We start from the raw sequence: 15,406 nt of genomic DNA on the forward strand, positions 1-15,406 counted from the left end.
AGACCAACCCGAATAAAATAATTTTGTGAATTAATTACTTTAAGGATACAGCCTAACACCCAAAAAGATTTTATTCAAAAGGAACGCCACCACTTCCATACTTCATCAATAATATTATGTTGTCACTGTGGATTAACACTAGAATGGCGGAAGGGGTCAAAATGACCCCCGTCATATGTTTTTCGTTCATTGTCATATCCAGTTTATTTACTTCATTAACGTAATTATATGACTTTTTCTAATTTTTTCTACTCTTTCTGAAGATGTTTTAGTATTTACAAAATATTTTAATTTTCTTCGCCATTTAATTCGGTATACCTAGAATGGTAGAAGGGGTCGATTTGACCCCACTGGAACTTCTCGTCTCAATATAAATAAATTATCCAACAATACAGTGGCAACAGTGAGCAGTAACGTGAAGCAGTTGATCCTCATTGTTGCAACTTGTAACGAGTACATTCCAGTCCGCTACAATTTAACGTTGTGTCACTCAGGCTGTCTTTGTCCGTGTAACACGTTTTCGAACATGTACCGTCAGTGTGGACTTTCTGATGAAGTGTTAGATCTCTTAGAGTAATTGAATCGGAAATTGACTTCACTGATGAAGATGATGATTATGTACGTGACACAAGTGAAGACTAAGACATTGTGAACGAGGGGCGATTAGTCGGAAAGGAAGGATTCAGATGCTGATATACGTCAGTCATCACCTCTTTCACCACAGCAGGTACAGTTGGAAGCGTCTACAAAGATGACTGCAAGCGATGGAACTGTGTGGGAGATTGGAAATTATTCATCTTCTGGAAGGTGGTCAGCTGTGAATGAGAGGAGGTTCCATTGCTTGTGCTTGCCAACGAGTAGACAGCTCTGTCATCAGTACCTTCCTCCTTATTTTTGACGAAACAATGCTACGACTCTTGAAGAAATACACAGAATCAAATGCTCGAAAAGTACTAAAAAACAATGACTGGACTGTGTCACTTGAGGAACTGGAGAAACTGATAGCCATCATGTATGTTCAGGGTGTATTGTGCACAAAAGGTATGTCTATGGATGATCTCTGGTCGCACTCTGAACGTCTGGCAGCTTTAGATTAGAGATTAGATTAGATTAGATTAATACTAGTTCCATGGATCATGAATACGATATTTCGTAATGATGTGGAACGAGTCAAATTTTCCAATACATGACATAATTAAGTTAATTTAACAACATAATTAAGTTAATATAACAACTTTTTTTAAAAATTTATATCTAAAAATTCCTCTATGGAGTAGAAGGAGTTGTCATTCAGAAATTCTTTTAATTTCTTCTTAAATACTTGTTGGTTATCTGTCAGACTTTTGATACTATTTGGTAAGTGCCCAAAGACTTTAGTGGCATTATCATTCACCTCTTTCTGTGCCAAAGTTAGATTTAATCTTGAATAGTGAAGATAATCCTTTCACCTAGTATTATAGTTATGCACACTGCTAATACTTTTGAATTGGGTTTGGTTGTTAATAACAAATTTCGTAAGAGAGTATATATACTGAGAAACTACTGTGAATATCCCTAGATCCTTAAATAAATGTCTGCAGCACTTTTGTGCAATAAATACTTTATTCCTCAGTGATGAATTACCACAAAATATGATGCCATATGCAAGTAATGAGTGAAAATAGGCATAGTAAGCAAATTTACTAAGATGTTTATCACCAAAATTTGCAATGACCCTTATTGCATAAGTAGCTGAACTCAAACGTTTCAGCAGATCATCAATGTGTTTCTTCCAATTTAATTTCTCATCAATGGACACACCTAAAAATTTTGAATATTCTACCTTAGCTATATGCTTCTGATTAAGCTATATGCTTCTGATAAGCCAACAAATTAGTTCTTGTCTCTGAAATTTGGGGAAAGTTCATTGGAAACTGTTGACAGGCAACTGTTACCAAGCAAAGCAAGTTCCAGGTTTACTCAATTCATGTCCAACAAACCAGACAAATATGGTCTCAAATTCTGGTTAGCTGTTGATGTAACTACAAAGTATGTATGTAATGCTTTCCCATATCTCAGCTAAGACGATATGCATAGTGAGAAACTACCACTTGGAGAGTATGTCATTCTGTGTCTCATGGAGCCATTTGTAAATCAACCCGGAGATGTGACCACAGACAACTTGTTAAAAAACTCAAAGAAAAGAAAACTTTGTTAGTTGGTACAATGAAGAAGATCCACCGTGAAATACCTAATGAAGTAAGGAAGCCGAATGCTGAAAACACTCCACCACAATACTGCGCAAGAGTGGCAACACAGACTGTACCTTGACTGTATATCAAGGAAAGAAGAATGAAAATGTCATTCTTCTGAGTACGCTGCATGCTGAAGTAGCAAGAAGCAAGTAAGGAAAGGAAACCGTAACGTCCTGCAATGCAGCAAAGTATAGGGTGAAAGTGGTTGATCAAACGACCTGTAAATATACTAAGAAGATTGCATGTAAAAGATGGCCAATGCATGTCTTCTACAACATACTGGACATGACAGCAATAAATGCGGGGGCCATCTATAATATAATAACTAACAAGAAAATGGAAAGGAAGAAATTCATACTGTAACTGGAAATTGAACTCAAGGAAACGAAAGAGCAAGACCATCAGGCAAAGGAAGAGGATATTGAGCTGAAATCACCTAGAACGCGGAGGAAGTGCACAGGCAACAAGATCAGCGAAAACTGTGTAAAGTGCCACAAAGCTGTGTGTGGAAAACGTAAAACAGAAATCATCTGAGCTAAGTGTGTCTAGCAACTTCAGATGACTTGAGTGAAAAGTAATATAGAGCTATTTGTAAAAGACATATGAGAGTAAAATGGACCAAATATACTAAATGTGTCTAGAAGGTTGTATGAATAGTTAATAAATTAAAATATGTAGTTAAGAAACTTGTTAGTAGTAGCAACAATAAATTTGTATGATACATTGTTGTTCAAATAAATTAGTAATTATTATTTATAATTGTAAATAATTATTGTGATTACTAGAAATAAAGTATGGGTTAAATAACACTAAGAAAAGTACTTATTTAAATGAAATATGAAAATATTTTATGTGGGACGAAAATGACCCATTCCCACCATTCTAGGAATGTCAGAAGTTCCGCCGTTCTAGTGTTAACAATCCAAAATAGAAAACAAAATCAAAATGACTGAGTACTCCATGTTAGAAAATCTAAAAATAATGATGAGAAAACGACAAACGAATACTACTCAAAGTGGTGAAACAGAAGTAAACTTTAAAAACCACAGCATTAACCATCACATCATGCTAAACCAAGTCCATGATCAAGTAGGACTGCACACAAAAATGAAGATATCTTATTTAGACTACCAGTTTCAGCATCTCATTAATGCCATTTTCAGATCCCTATGCACTCCATATATAGAGGATCAGAAACATGTATAAGTGGAGCCATCCGTATCTTGATTTTTTAAATTTTCCACAAAAAAATCACGGAATCCAAAGATATTGACGTCTCCAGTTACATGCATGCTTCTATTTCTCCATATATGGAGTGCATAGGGGCCTGAAGATGGCATTAATGAGACGCTGAAACTGGCCATCTAAATCATCAGACCAGCCGCCTTCTCGTATCCACGATGGATCAACAGAGACTGCATGCAAAACTTGCTGGTTATGCACGAAAACCTTGTGCTAAATATTAGGTGTATGCCCCCCTCCTGCCTCCACCCCCACCCCTCCTCTGGGACCCCTACAGTTGAAATGAACATTGAAATTTTAAAGAAAAGTTCATTTCCCAGTTATTATTTTTCATTTTAGTTATGCAGTTATGGTATTTCCCTCATCCATTATGTAAAAAATATCCTGTTTCTTTTAATTTGGCACATTTTCTGTATTAATAATCAGAACCCGCAAGTGTGTTATGATATTCAACTAGCGAACTGACAATGCTTCGCAATTGCTAAATATGTACTAGAGTCAGATATAAGTCCTAATTTCCTTCCCTCTCCTCTCTTTGTCCCTCTCTCCCTCTCCTTATCTGCCTCCATATCCTTCTTCCGCCCTCTCTCTCTCTGGCCTTGAATCTCGTTTATTGTTATAGCTGAGCAAACCTTGATTGGCTACTGAAGTCACTTATACTGAATGAGCAAATAAGTTTGGGATCATTGGTATCCCGGATATGAGAGACCTTTCTTGCTTCTGGGTTTGTGAGAATAATAGCTCCAGTGACAGTATCTCGTATAGCTTTAATCTGTAAACAGGTTAGATTAGTAAGTTTCGGACATTTCAGATTCCGTAGTAGTATTCTATCTAATCATAAGCCGATATGCCATAAACACAACTTCCCTGTTTCCTGTTAAAACAGACCTCGAGGGAGAAGACAAAACTGTACATATTTGTGAGTTCTGTTTCTGTTTAAAATTATTCGAGAGGACGACGGTTCAATCTCGTCTCCGGCCATCCTGATTTAGGTTTTCCGTGATTTCCCTAAATCGCTTCAGGGAAATGCTGGAATGGTTCCTTTGAAAGAGCACGGCCAATTTCCTTCCCCATCTTTCCCTCACCCGAGCTTGCGCTCCGTCTCTAATGACCTCGTTGTCGACGGGAATTTAAACACTAATCTCCTCCTCTGTTTAAAATTAAAGAGAAAGAACAATGTTCCTCATTATACATACATGCATGTGTGTATGTGTGTGTGTGTGAGAGAGAGAGAGAGAAAGAAAAACAGTTTGTCTAATGTTTAAATGTGCTGTCAACGTAGTTAAAAATGACTGTGAGAAAGACAAGAAACTGCACTTTCTTTTCAGTACAGCATAGTACAGCATTTACTTTCTCACAGTCGGTTTTAACAGAAGACCTATATATTGTTGTTAAGAAAAGTATATAACTGTCTAAATGTTGATCAAACTACCATTTAAAAATCTGAAATACATTAGTCAAGAACTTTTCGAGTTATTTGATAATAAACCTTTTGTCAGATAATAATACATTTATGTATTATTTATATATTTAGTTATTCAAATAACACTTTTGCAGTATATGATAAATCAACATTGCTTTTGCTTCTTTATTTCATTAAAAAATATATATAGCCTATGACCATTAAAATGTTTGTCAGAGTATCATGTAAAATTTTGAAGCAAATTACTCAAGATCTTTTCGAGATTTTTCCTAAGAATATTTCTCAAATATACAGTATACAAATATTTATATAAGATATATATCTTTTTTAAATGTAGCCTTTGTAGGTCCAAATGTTTATTAGAGCATTGTGTAAAAATCTGAAGGAAATTGGTCAAGAATTTTTCGAGATTTTTCGTAACAAAGTTATACAACGACTAGTCTTTGTTTAGTAGTATAGATGTTCAGGATGGCACTGTTAAGCAGAGCTTACTAATTAGGCAGCATTTCAGGATTATCGTTGTAACTCACAGTGGCGTTTTGTTCACAGAAATTTACCAAGAAGCGCAACGTCTTTGGCTGCTGCACTGGCTACAAGAAGAAGGGGAGCGTTAACATCTGTGAGCCTGTGTGCAACGGCGGCTGTGCAAATGGAAAATGCACTGCTCCAGGGGTCTGCACTTGCAACAAGGGTTACCAGCGGGATTCCAAGAACAAGGCTCTCTGCAGGCCTGTGTGTGCTGGAAATTGTCGGAATGGCAAGTGCGTGGGACCCAACGTGTGCAACTGTAACAAAGGTTATGCACAAGACGCTAAGAACAAAGCAGTCTGTAATCCTGTATGCACAGGTAACTGCCCCAATGGAAAATGTACTGCCCCAAACGTGTGCACTTGCAACTCCGGATATCGGCAAGATCCAAAGACCAAGACAAGCTGTTTGCCAGTGTGCACGGGAAACTGCCAGAATGGCAAATGTGTGTCACCAAACGTTTGTAGCTGCAACAGTGGGTATGTGCAAGATTCTAAGAACAAGGCTCTTTGCAACCCTGTATGCAAAGGTAATTGCCCCAATGGAAAGTGTACTGCTCCAAACGTATGCACTTGCAACTCTGGATATCGGCAAGACCCAAAGACGAAGACAAGCTGTTTGCCAGTGTGCACGGGAAACTGCCAGAATGGCAAATGTGTGTCACCAAACGTTTGTAGCTGCAACAGTGGGTATGTGCAAGATTCTAAGAACAAGGCTCTTTGCAACCCTGTATGCAAAGGTAATTGCCCCAATGGAAAGTGTACTGCTCCAAACGTATGCACTTGCAACTCTGGACATCGTCAAGACCCAAAGATGAAGACAAGCTGTTTGCCAGTGTGCACGGGAAACTGCCAGAATGGCAAATGTGTGGCACCAAACGTTTGTAGCTGCAACAGTGGGTATGTGCAAGATTCTAAGAACAAGGCTCTTTGCAACCCTGTATGCAAAGGTAATTGCCCCAATGGAAAGTGTACTGCTCCAAACGTGTGCACTTGCAACTCCGGGTATCGGCAAGACCCAAATACCAAGACAAGCTGTTTGCCAGTGTGCACGGGAAACTGCCAGAATGGCAAATGTGTGGCACCAAACGTTTGTAGCTGCAACAGTGGGTATGTGCAAGATTCTAAGAACAAGGCTCTTTGCAACCCTGTGTGCAAAGGAAACTGTCCCAACGGAAAGTGTATTGCACCAAATGTATGCTCATGCAATACTGGTTATCGACAGGATCCAAAGAACAAAACTGTCTGTGTGCCTGTATGTGCAGGTGACTGCCGCAATGGAAAATGTGTATCTCCAAATGTCTGCAGCTGCAATAGTGGATACGCTCAAGAGAGTAATAACAAGCATTTGTGCACCCCTGTGTGCAAAGGAAATTGTTCAAATGGAAAATGTACTGCTCCAGGTGTATGTACTTGCAATTCTGGATACAGGCAAGATCCGAAAAACAAGACAGTTTGCACACCACAGTGTGATGGAAATTGTAAGAATGGGAAATGTGTAGCACCCAATGTATGTAGTTGCAATGCTGGATATACATTAGACCTCAAAAATAATACACAGTGCAATCCTGTCTGCAAAGGGAACTGCCCAAATGGGAAATGTTTTGCTCCAAATGTATGTTCCTGTAACTCTGGTTATCAGCTCGACCCAAACAACAAGACAATCTGTAGGCCAGTTTGTATAGGTAACTGCCAAAATGGCAGATGTGTAGCTCCTAACATATGCAGTTGTAACAGTGGTTTTGTGCAGGATCTAAAGAACAAGACATTATGCAACCCTGTATGTAATGGAAACTGCCGAAATGGAAAATGTATAGCACCAAATGTTTGCTCCTGCAACTCTGGCTATCAGCTAGACCCAAACAACAAGACAATATGTAGGCCAGTCTGTGTAGGTAATTGCCAAAATGGAAAATGTGTAACTCCCAACGTATGTAGTTGTAACAGCGGTTTCATGCAGGATACAAAGAACAAGACACTGTGCAACCCTGTGTGTAAAGGAAACTGCCCAAATGGAAAATGTATAGCTCCAGATGTATGTGCCTGCAACTCTGGTTATCTACTAGATCCTAACAACAAGACAATCTGTTGGCCAGTCTGTGTCAGTAACTGTCAAAATGGAAAATGTGTAGCTCCCAATGTATGTAGTTGCAACATTGGTTATGTACAAGATAAGAATAAGACATTATGTAAACCTGTGTGCAGTGGGAACTGCCCCAATGGTAAATGTATAGCCCCCAATATCTGTACGTGCAATTCTGGATATAAGCAAGATCCAAATAACAAAATTGTCTGTACACCAGTATGTGCAGGAAATTGTCGATATGGGAAGTGTGTGGCACCAAATGTATGTGCTTGTAACAATGGATATGCTCAAGATCAAAAGAATAAGACATTGTGTAATCCTGTGTGCAGTGGAGATTGCCCCAATGGGGAATGTATAGCCCCAAATGTTTGTAACTGCAGTATCGGATATGAGCAAGATCCAAACAACAAAACACTTTGTAAGCCAATCTGTGTGGGTAACTGTCCAAATGGCGAATGTGTTTCACCGAATGTATGTCGCTGTAACAGTGGATATGCTCAAGATGCAAGGAACAGATCACAGTGTAACCCAGTATGCAAAGGAAACTGTCCCAATGGCATATGCACAGCACCGAACACCTGCACTTGCAATTCAGGCTTTCAGCAAGACATGATGGACAAGAATGTTTGTAAACCTATTTGCTCAGGCAACTGCCCAAATGGAATCTGTGTTGCCCCAGATGTATGCAGGTGTAGCAATGGATATTCCCAAGATCCCAAGAATAAGACATTATGCAAACCCAACTGCAGTGGAAATTGTCCCAATGGGAAATGCACAGCCCCAAATGTCTGCACTTGTGATTCTGGTTATGAGCAAGGCGAAGGAAATAAAACGGTCTGTAAACCCATCTGTGTAGGTAAGTGTCCAAATGGGACATGTATTGCTCCAAACGTTTGTAAATGCAACACAGGGTTTTTGCAGAATCCAGAAAATAAGACTTTGTGTAAACCCATTTGCAGTGGAAACTGTCCCAATGGGAAATGTTTAGCTCCAAATACCTGCAGCTGCAATTCTGGATACCAGCAAGATCCAAAGAACAAGCTTATGTGCACACCATATTGCAAGGGTAACTGTCAAAATGGGAAATGTGTAGCACCAAATATATGTACCTGTAATGATGGATATGTACAAGACAACAAGGATAAGACAATATGCAAGCCCGTATGTAGTGGTGGCTGTCCAAATGGGAGATGTACAGCTCCAAATGTTTGCAGTTGCAATTCTGGTTATCAGCAAGATGTAAAAGACAAAACTGTATGTGCACCCATCTGTTCGGGCGGATGTCCAAATGGGAAATGTGTGGCACCTGACATGTGCAGTTGTAACAGTGGATATTCACTAGATCCGATCAATAGTTCTGTTTGCCAGCCGCTCTGTGCCGGAGGATGCTCCAACGGAAGATGCATAGCCCCAGATGTTTGCTCTTGCGATGAAGGGTACAGTCGAGATGTGAAAAATATGTCTGTATGTAAGCCAGTTTGCTCCAAAGACTGTATTAATGGTGTGTGTGTTGGACCAGACATCTGTTCCTGTAATGTTGGGCACCAGAAAAATGCAAATAATAAGACGGTTTGTGACCCAGTGTGTGACAATGGTTGCCAGAATGGGAAGTGCACTGCACCCAACACGTGTACATGTCTTGCAGGTTACCAGCAAGACATCACGAATAAAAGTGTTTGTGTTCCTGTTTGTAGTGGAGGATGTCATCATGGGAGATGTATTGCACCAAACACTTGCAACTGTGATTCTGGTTATGAACCAGACCACAAGAATGCCCATGTCTGTCGCCCAACTTGCTCTAGAGGCTGTAAGAATGGAGAGTGTGTCGCTCCAAACCAGTGCTCCTGTAATCGTGGGTACATGGAAAGTGTAAAGGACGAGAAAGAGTGTGTTCCTGTCTGCCCTCAAGGATGTTTGAATGGCAAATGTCTCAGCTCTGGGGACTGCACCTGCAATTCTGGCTATGTCAAGGACCTGTTGAACTCCAGTAGATGCATTCCAGCTTGTGAAGGAGGTTGCCCAAATGGGACGTGCTCAGCTCCAGGGATCTGTGAATGTAATGAGGGCTACGCTAAGGATGGACAGAAATCGAACACTTGCCAGCCAGTATGTCACAATGGTTGTGGAAATGGCACTTGCGTAGCCCCTGGTGTCTGTCGCTGTGAGAAAGGTTTTGCACAGGAGCGAAACTCGTCAGGGAAATGTGTACCGAGGTGCAGTAGTGGCTGCGTCCACGGGTGGTGTGTAGCACCAGACACTTGCTCTTGTGACAACGGCTACACGTCAGACTCGTCGGGCGTGTGTGTACCACGGTGCTCAGGAACCGACACCTGCTCTTGTAGTATTAACGGTACAGCGGTGCGAACGTGTCGGTGCGAGAAATCTGGAGCGAGCTGCGGTGGACCAACTATGAGAAGAGTCAACACGTAAGTCGGTCCTAGACCAACCTTACCTTTCTCAGCAGTGTTTCTTTCTACTTCTTCTTGAATTCTAAGGTTCGAATCCTGCCTCGGGCATGGATGTGTGTGATGTCCTTAGGTTAGTTAGCTTTAATTAGTTCTAAGTTCTAGGCGACTGATGACCTCAGAAGTTAAGTCGCATAGTGCTCAGAGCCATTTGAACCATTTTTTTGAATTCTCATTTTAATCTGTTTAGTGCTTGTTACAGTCTCCATGTTTTCCTGTATCTTCCAGGGTATCGGTATGCTTTAGATTTTCCTTTAGTTTCTATTAGTAATACACTCCAAGGCAAAAAAAGGACCCACCCCGAAGGGATTATCCGAATGGGACGGAAATCGGTAGATATGATGTACAAGTACAAATATTTATAATACACACTAGTCGCCATTAAAATTGCTACACGACGAAGATGACGTGCTACAGACGCGAAATTTAACCGACAGGAAGAAGATGCTCTGATATGCAATATAGCTTTTCAGAGCATTCGCACAAGCTTGGCGTCGTTGGCGACAAGTACAACGTGCTGACATGAGGAAAGTTTCCAACCGATTTCTCATACACAAACAACAGTTGACCGGCGTTGCCCGGTGAAACGTTATTGTGATGCCTCGAGAAAGGAGAAGAAATACGAACCATTACGTTTCCGACTTTTATAAAGGTCGGATTGTAGCCTATCGCGATTGCGGTTTATTGTATCGCGACATTGCTGCTCGCGTTGGTCGAGACCCAATGACTGTTCGCAGAATATGGTATCGGTGGGTTCAGGAGGGTAATACGGAACGCCGTGCTGGATCCCAACGGTCTCGTATCACTAGCAGTCGGGATGACAGGCACCTTATCCGCATGGCTGTAACGGATCGTGCAGCCACGTCTCGATCCCTGCGTCAACAGATGGGGACCTTTGCAAGACAACAACCATCTGCACGAACAGTTCGACGACGTTTGCAGCAGCATGGACTATCAGCTCGGAGAGCATGGCTGCGGTTACCCTTGACACTGCATCACAGACAGGAGCGCTTGCGATGGTGTATTCAACGACGAACCTGGGTGCACGATTGCCAAAACGTCGTTTTTTAGGATGAATCCAGGTTCTGTTTACAGCATCACGATAGTCGCATCCGTGTTTGGCAACATCGCAGTGAACGCACATTGGAAGCGTGTATTCGTCATCGCCACACTGGCGTATCACCCGTCGTGATGGTATGATGTGCCATTGGTTACACGTCTCGGTCACCTCTTGTTCGCAATGGCGGCACTTTGAACAGTGGACGTCACATTTCAGATGTGTTACGACCCGTGGCTCTACCCTCCATTCGATCCCTGCGTAACCCTACTTTTCAGCAGGATAATGCACGACCGAATGTTGCAGGTCCTGTACGGGCCTTTCTGGATACAGAAAATATTCGACTGCTGCCCTGACCAGCGCATTCTCCAGATCTCTCACCAATTGAAAATGTCTGGTCAATGGCGGCCGAGCAACTGGCTTGTTACAATACGGCTGTCACTACTCTTGATGAACTGTGGTATCGTGTTGAAGCTGCATGGGCAGCTGTACCTGTACACGCCATCCAAGCTCTGTTTGACTCAATGCCCAGGCGTATCAAGGCCGTTATAACGGCCAGAGGTGGTTGTTCTGGGTACTGATTTCTCAAGAATTATGCACCCAAATTGCTTGGAAATGTAATCACATGTCAGTTCTAGTATAATATATTTGTTCAATGAATACCTGTTGATCATCTGCATTTCTTCTTGGTGTAGCAATTTTAATGGCCAGTAGTGTAATAAATGATTATAAGACATTATTATAAAACGTTATTATACTTGCAGCTATTCTTCCTCAGCTGACAGTTTAATAACGTTTATTATGTAGATGAGAGTAAAAATAATAATCATTCTAATGACTATACGGGCCGACAAGGTGTAAGTCACGGGCCGCCAAGGTGTTAAGTCCACTGATGTAAGCGATTTTGAAAAATAAGGAAAGTTCTGGCCTGGCATCTGGGCGGAACATCTCGAGAACGGCGAAACTGTACGATTTTTCGCGTACTTCTATATTAAGCATCGATCAATAATGATTGAAGGACGGCGAAACCACTAGTAGGTGACAATATGTCTGACGTCCATGACTTCACAGAAGGAGGACGTCAGAGGACTGCCCGCTTTGTAAAGCAGCATAGGCGGCTATCTGTGGCAGATCTCGCCGCAGGGCACAGAGCTGGTGCAGGCACAAATGTGTTGGGGCACACCGTTCCGTGCAAATTATTGAACGTGGGTCCCCTCCAGCAAAGACCCCTACACGTTCCCATGTTGAGAAAATGACATTGTCAATTACGACTGCGGTGGGCAGGCGGTCATCGAGATTGGGCCTTGAAGCAATGGAAATGTGTCGCCCGGTCGAATTGAACGCGTTTCTCGTTGCACCAGCTCGACGATCTGTCCGGATACTTCGTCGTCTAGGCGAACAGCTCCTCAGTACGCTATTTCGCTCATTCAACTGGGTTTCCTTGAGAATAATCCAAGGCCCCACGAGAGTTGTGGACTGTAAGAACTTTATTGCGAACCACCTGCTTCCCTCTCTGCTTGGTATCTTCCCTGGCACTGACGTCTCTTCAGTCACGATAAGTACCATTGTTATAGGGCCCGAATCGCGCTACTGTGGTTTGAGGAGCATGGCGGAGAAATTACGTTGAAGCGAACCCATGGAGCTCATCTAGGACGATATCAGATTTCAGGTTTCCGACCAAAAACCACCTGCCTTTAATATACTGAAATTGCGTCACCTTTGCGCATTCGAGGGGGGGACCCAAAAGAAACCGGAGTGCTGTCATAAAAATTTATTGATGAACCTTTTTACAAAATTACTTCAGTCACGTTGAGACTTGTCAAGTCTCTTTTCCCACTATTTGAAGCATGTTTGGAACTCTCCAAGTTTGATACTGTCCAGTGCCCTTTGCGAAGCTGTTTTTTACCGCCTCCACATCGTCATAACGCTCCCCTTTCAGCGTTTTTATCATTCGTGGAAATAGGAAAAAGTCGGACGGGGCTAGGTCCGGCGAATACGGAGCGTGGGTAACGACAGACCACCTCTGAGATGCCAAATAGTGGGTCATTCGTAAGGCCGTGTGTGCTGGAGCGTTGTCGTGATGCAGAAACCAGTCACCTGATCGCCAAAGTTCCGGACGTTTCCTCCTCACATCCTCTCGCAGACGCCTTAAAACATCCAAGTAAAAGTGCTGGTTAACAGTCTGGCCAGGGGGTACGAATTCCCAATGCACAATTCCACGAACATCAAAAAAGACAATGATGATCGTCTTCACATTTAACCTCACTTGCCTTGCTTTTTTTTGTCTGGGAGAGTTGGGAGTCCTCCACTGGCTTGACGCTTGCTCGGTTTCTTGGTCATACCCGTAACGCCAACTCTCATCCCCTGGAATGACTTTGTTCAAGAAGTCTGGATCACGTGCAATCTCTGTTTTCAAGTCCTGACACACATTCCTGTGTGAGAAGGCGCGGAACAAATTTAGCAGCAACACGTCTCATGCGCAAATCCTCACTCAAAATCCGCTGGCACGAGCTCCAACTGATTCCTGTCTCTGCTGAAATTTGGTCGATCGTTTGGCGACGATCCTAGTTGATCTTTTGGCGGACCTTTTCAATGTTCTCCTCATTTCGCGATGTTGAAGGACGTCCAGAACGAGCTTAGTCTTCAACACACATCTCACCACGTTTAAAGCGCCCAAATCACTCGAAAACCTGTGTGCGGCTCATAGAGTCCTCCTGGAAAGCTTCCTGAAGCATTTCGTGTGTCTCCATTGCAGTTTTTTTTTAAGCAGGAAACAAAATTTCGCACACACTCTTTGTTCTTTTAAAGTTGCCATAACGACTTCGCAGAGGTAACCCGCCAACAGTCAGACAAACACAATACCACACTTGCACGTTCAGCTCTACACTGACGCCGTCTGCACAGCTGTTTCATGAAGGTCTCTACTAACACCATCTAGCGTGATAACCCTGCACTACGTCTGCGAGTGGCAGCGCCCTCGGAGTCCGGTTTCTTTTGGGTCCCCCCTCGTATGTCTACCAAGGACTTGTCGAATGTATGTCACGTAAAATAACTACTTTCGTGAACCAGTACAGTGTTGAACAGGTGGTCAGAATGTTTCAGCTCATCAGCGTACATATAAACGAGACACAGCAGTACTTGTTTACAGGTCACTCCACATCTCGAAAATCAAATTCGTACTGCTTTCCAGACAAAACTCTCGGTATTTGACTCCTTGCTGACTTACACCACGTTCGAAACTTACAGAATTGGACACTTCTCCATAAGTTTAGGTTACATCTTCGTACCTCCAGTACACAAAAGCTGTTGCAACTCACTCCCTCAAAAATGGCTCAAATGGCTCTGAGCACTATGGGAATTAACATCTGTGGTCATCAGTCCACTAGAACTTAGAACTACTTAAACCTAACTAACCTAAGGACATCACACACATCCATGCCCGAGGCAGGATTCGAACCTGCGACCGTAGCGGTCACGCGGTTCCAGACTGTAGCGCCTAGAACCTCAAGGCCACTCCAGCCGGCTAACTCATTCCTACAGGAGTTATTCGAGCTAATTTTCAATCAGTCAGTCAAAAGCCCAAAAAGGTACACAAATCTAGGTCAAGTGATTATAATTTCAGATGACTATAAATTAAACAAATGAATATAATTTCAGTAATTTGGATGATTTATTCAACAGAAAGAGCTTCATGGACTGAGCAAGTCACTAACGTGTTGGTTCACCTCTGGCCCTTGTGCAAGCAGTTATTCGGCTTGGCACTGATTGACAGAGTTGTTGGATGTTCTCCTCAGGGATTTCGTGCCAAATTATGTCCAATTGGCGCCTTAGATCATCTAAATGCCAAGCTGGTTGGCAGACCCTTCCCATAATACTCCAAACGGTTTCAACTGGGAAGAGATCCGACGACCTTGCTGGCCAAGGTAAGGTTTGGCAAGCACGGGAAGCAAGCAGTAGAAACTATCGCCGTCTATGTGCGGTGATTATCTTGCTGAAGTGTAAGCTCAGGATGGCAACAAAAGGAGGCGCGGAATGTCGTCGACGCACCGCTGTACGGTGAAGGTGACACGGATGACAACCAAAGGGGTCCAGCTATGAAATGGGACGGAACTCCCAGCACGGCGAGCGGCAGTCAGGTCGCTATCCCACTGCCGTCCGAGGTGCCTCTGCTGATCATCGGGGCTCATCTCTAACAAGGGAACATCCCCACCGCACCCCCCTCAGATTTAGTTATAAGTTGGCACAGTGGATAGGCCTTGAAAAACTGAACACAGATCAGTCGAGAAAACAGGAAGAAGTTGTGTGGAACTGTGAAAAAAATAAGCAAAATATACAAACTGAGTAGTCCATGCGCAACATAGCCTACATCAAG

At 42.5% G+C, this 15,406-nt stretch overlaps 1 protein-coding gene across 1 annotated transcript in view; it reads left to right on the top strand.

The window, feature by feature from the left end:
• The window catches only part of LOC124716858 (fibrillin-1), a 117,635-nt gene that overhangs the window by 70,329 nt on the left and 31,900 nt on the right, over positions 1 to 15,406 (top strand). The window contains exon 3 of the mRNA XM_047243411.1: positions 5,449 to 9,938. Coding sequence (XP_047099367.1) covers positions 5,449 to 9,938 — 4,490 coding nt within the window. The remainder of the gene's footprint in view (positions 1 to 5,448; positions 9,939 to 15,406) is intronic.

This window comes from Schistocerca piceifrons, chromosome 9 (assembly GCF_021461385.2).
Source record: "Schistocerca piceifrons isolate TAMUIC-IGC-003096 chromosome 9, iqSchPice1.1, whole genome shotgun sequence".
Lineage (NCBI taxonomy): Eukaryota > Metazoa > Arthropoda > Insecta > Orthoptera > Acrididae > Schistocerca > Schistocerca piceifrons.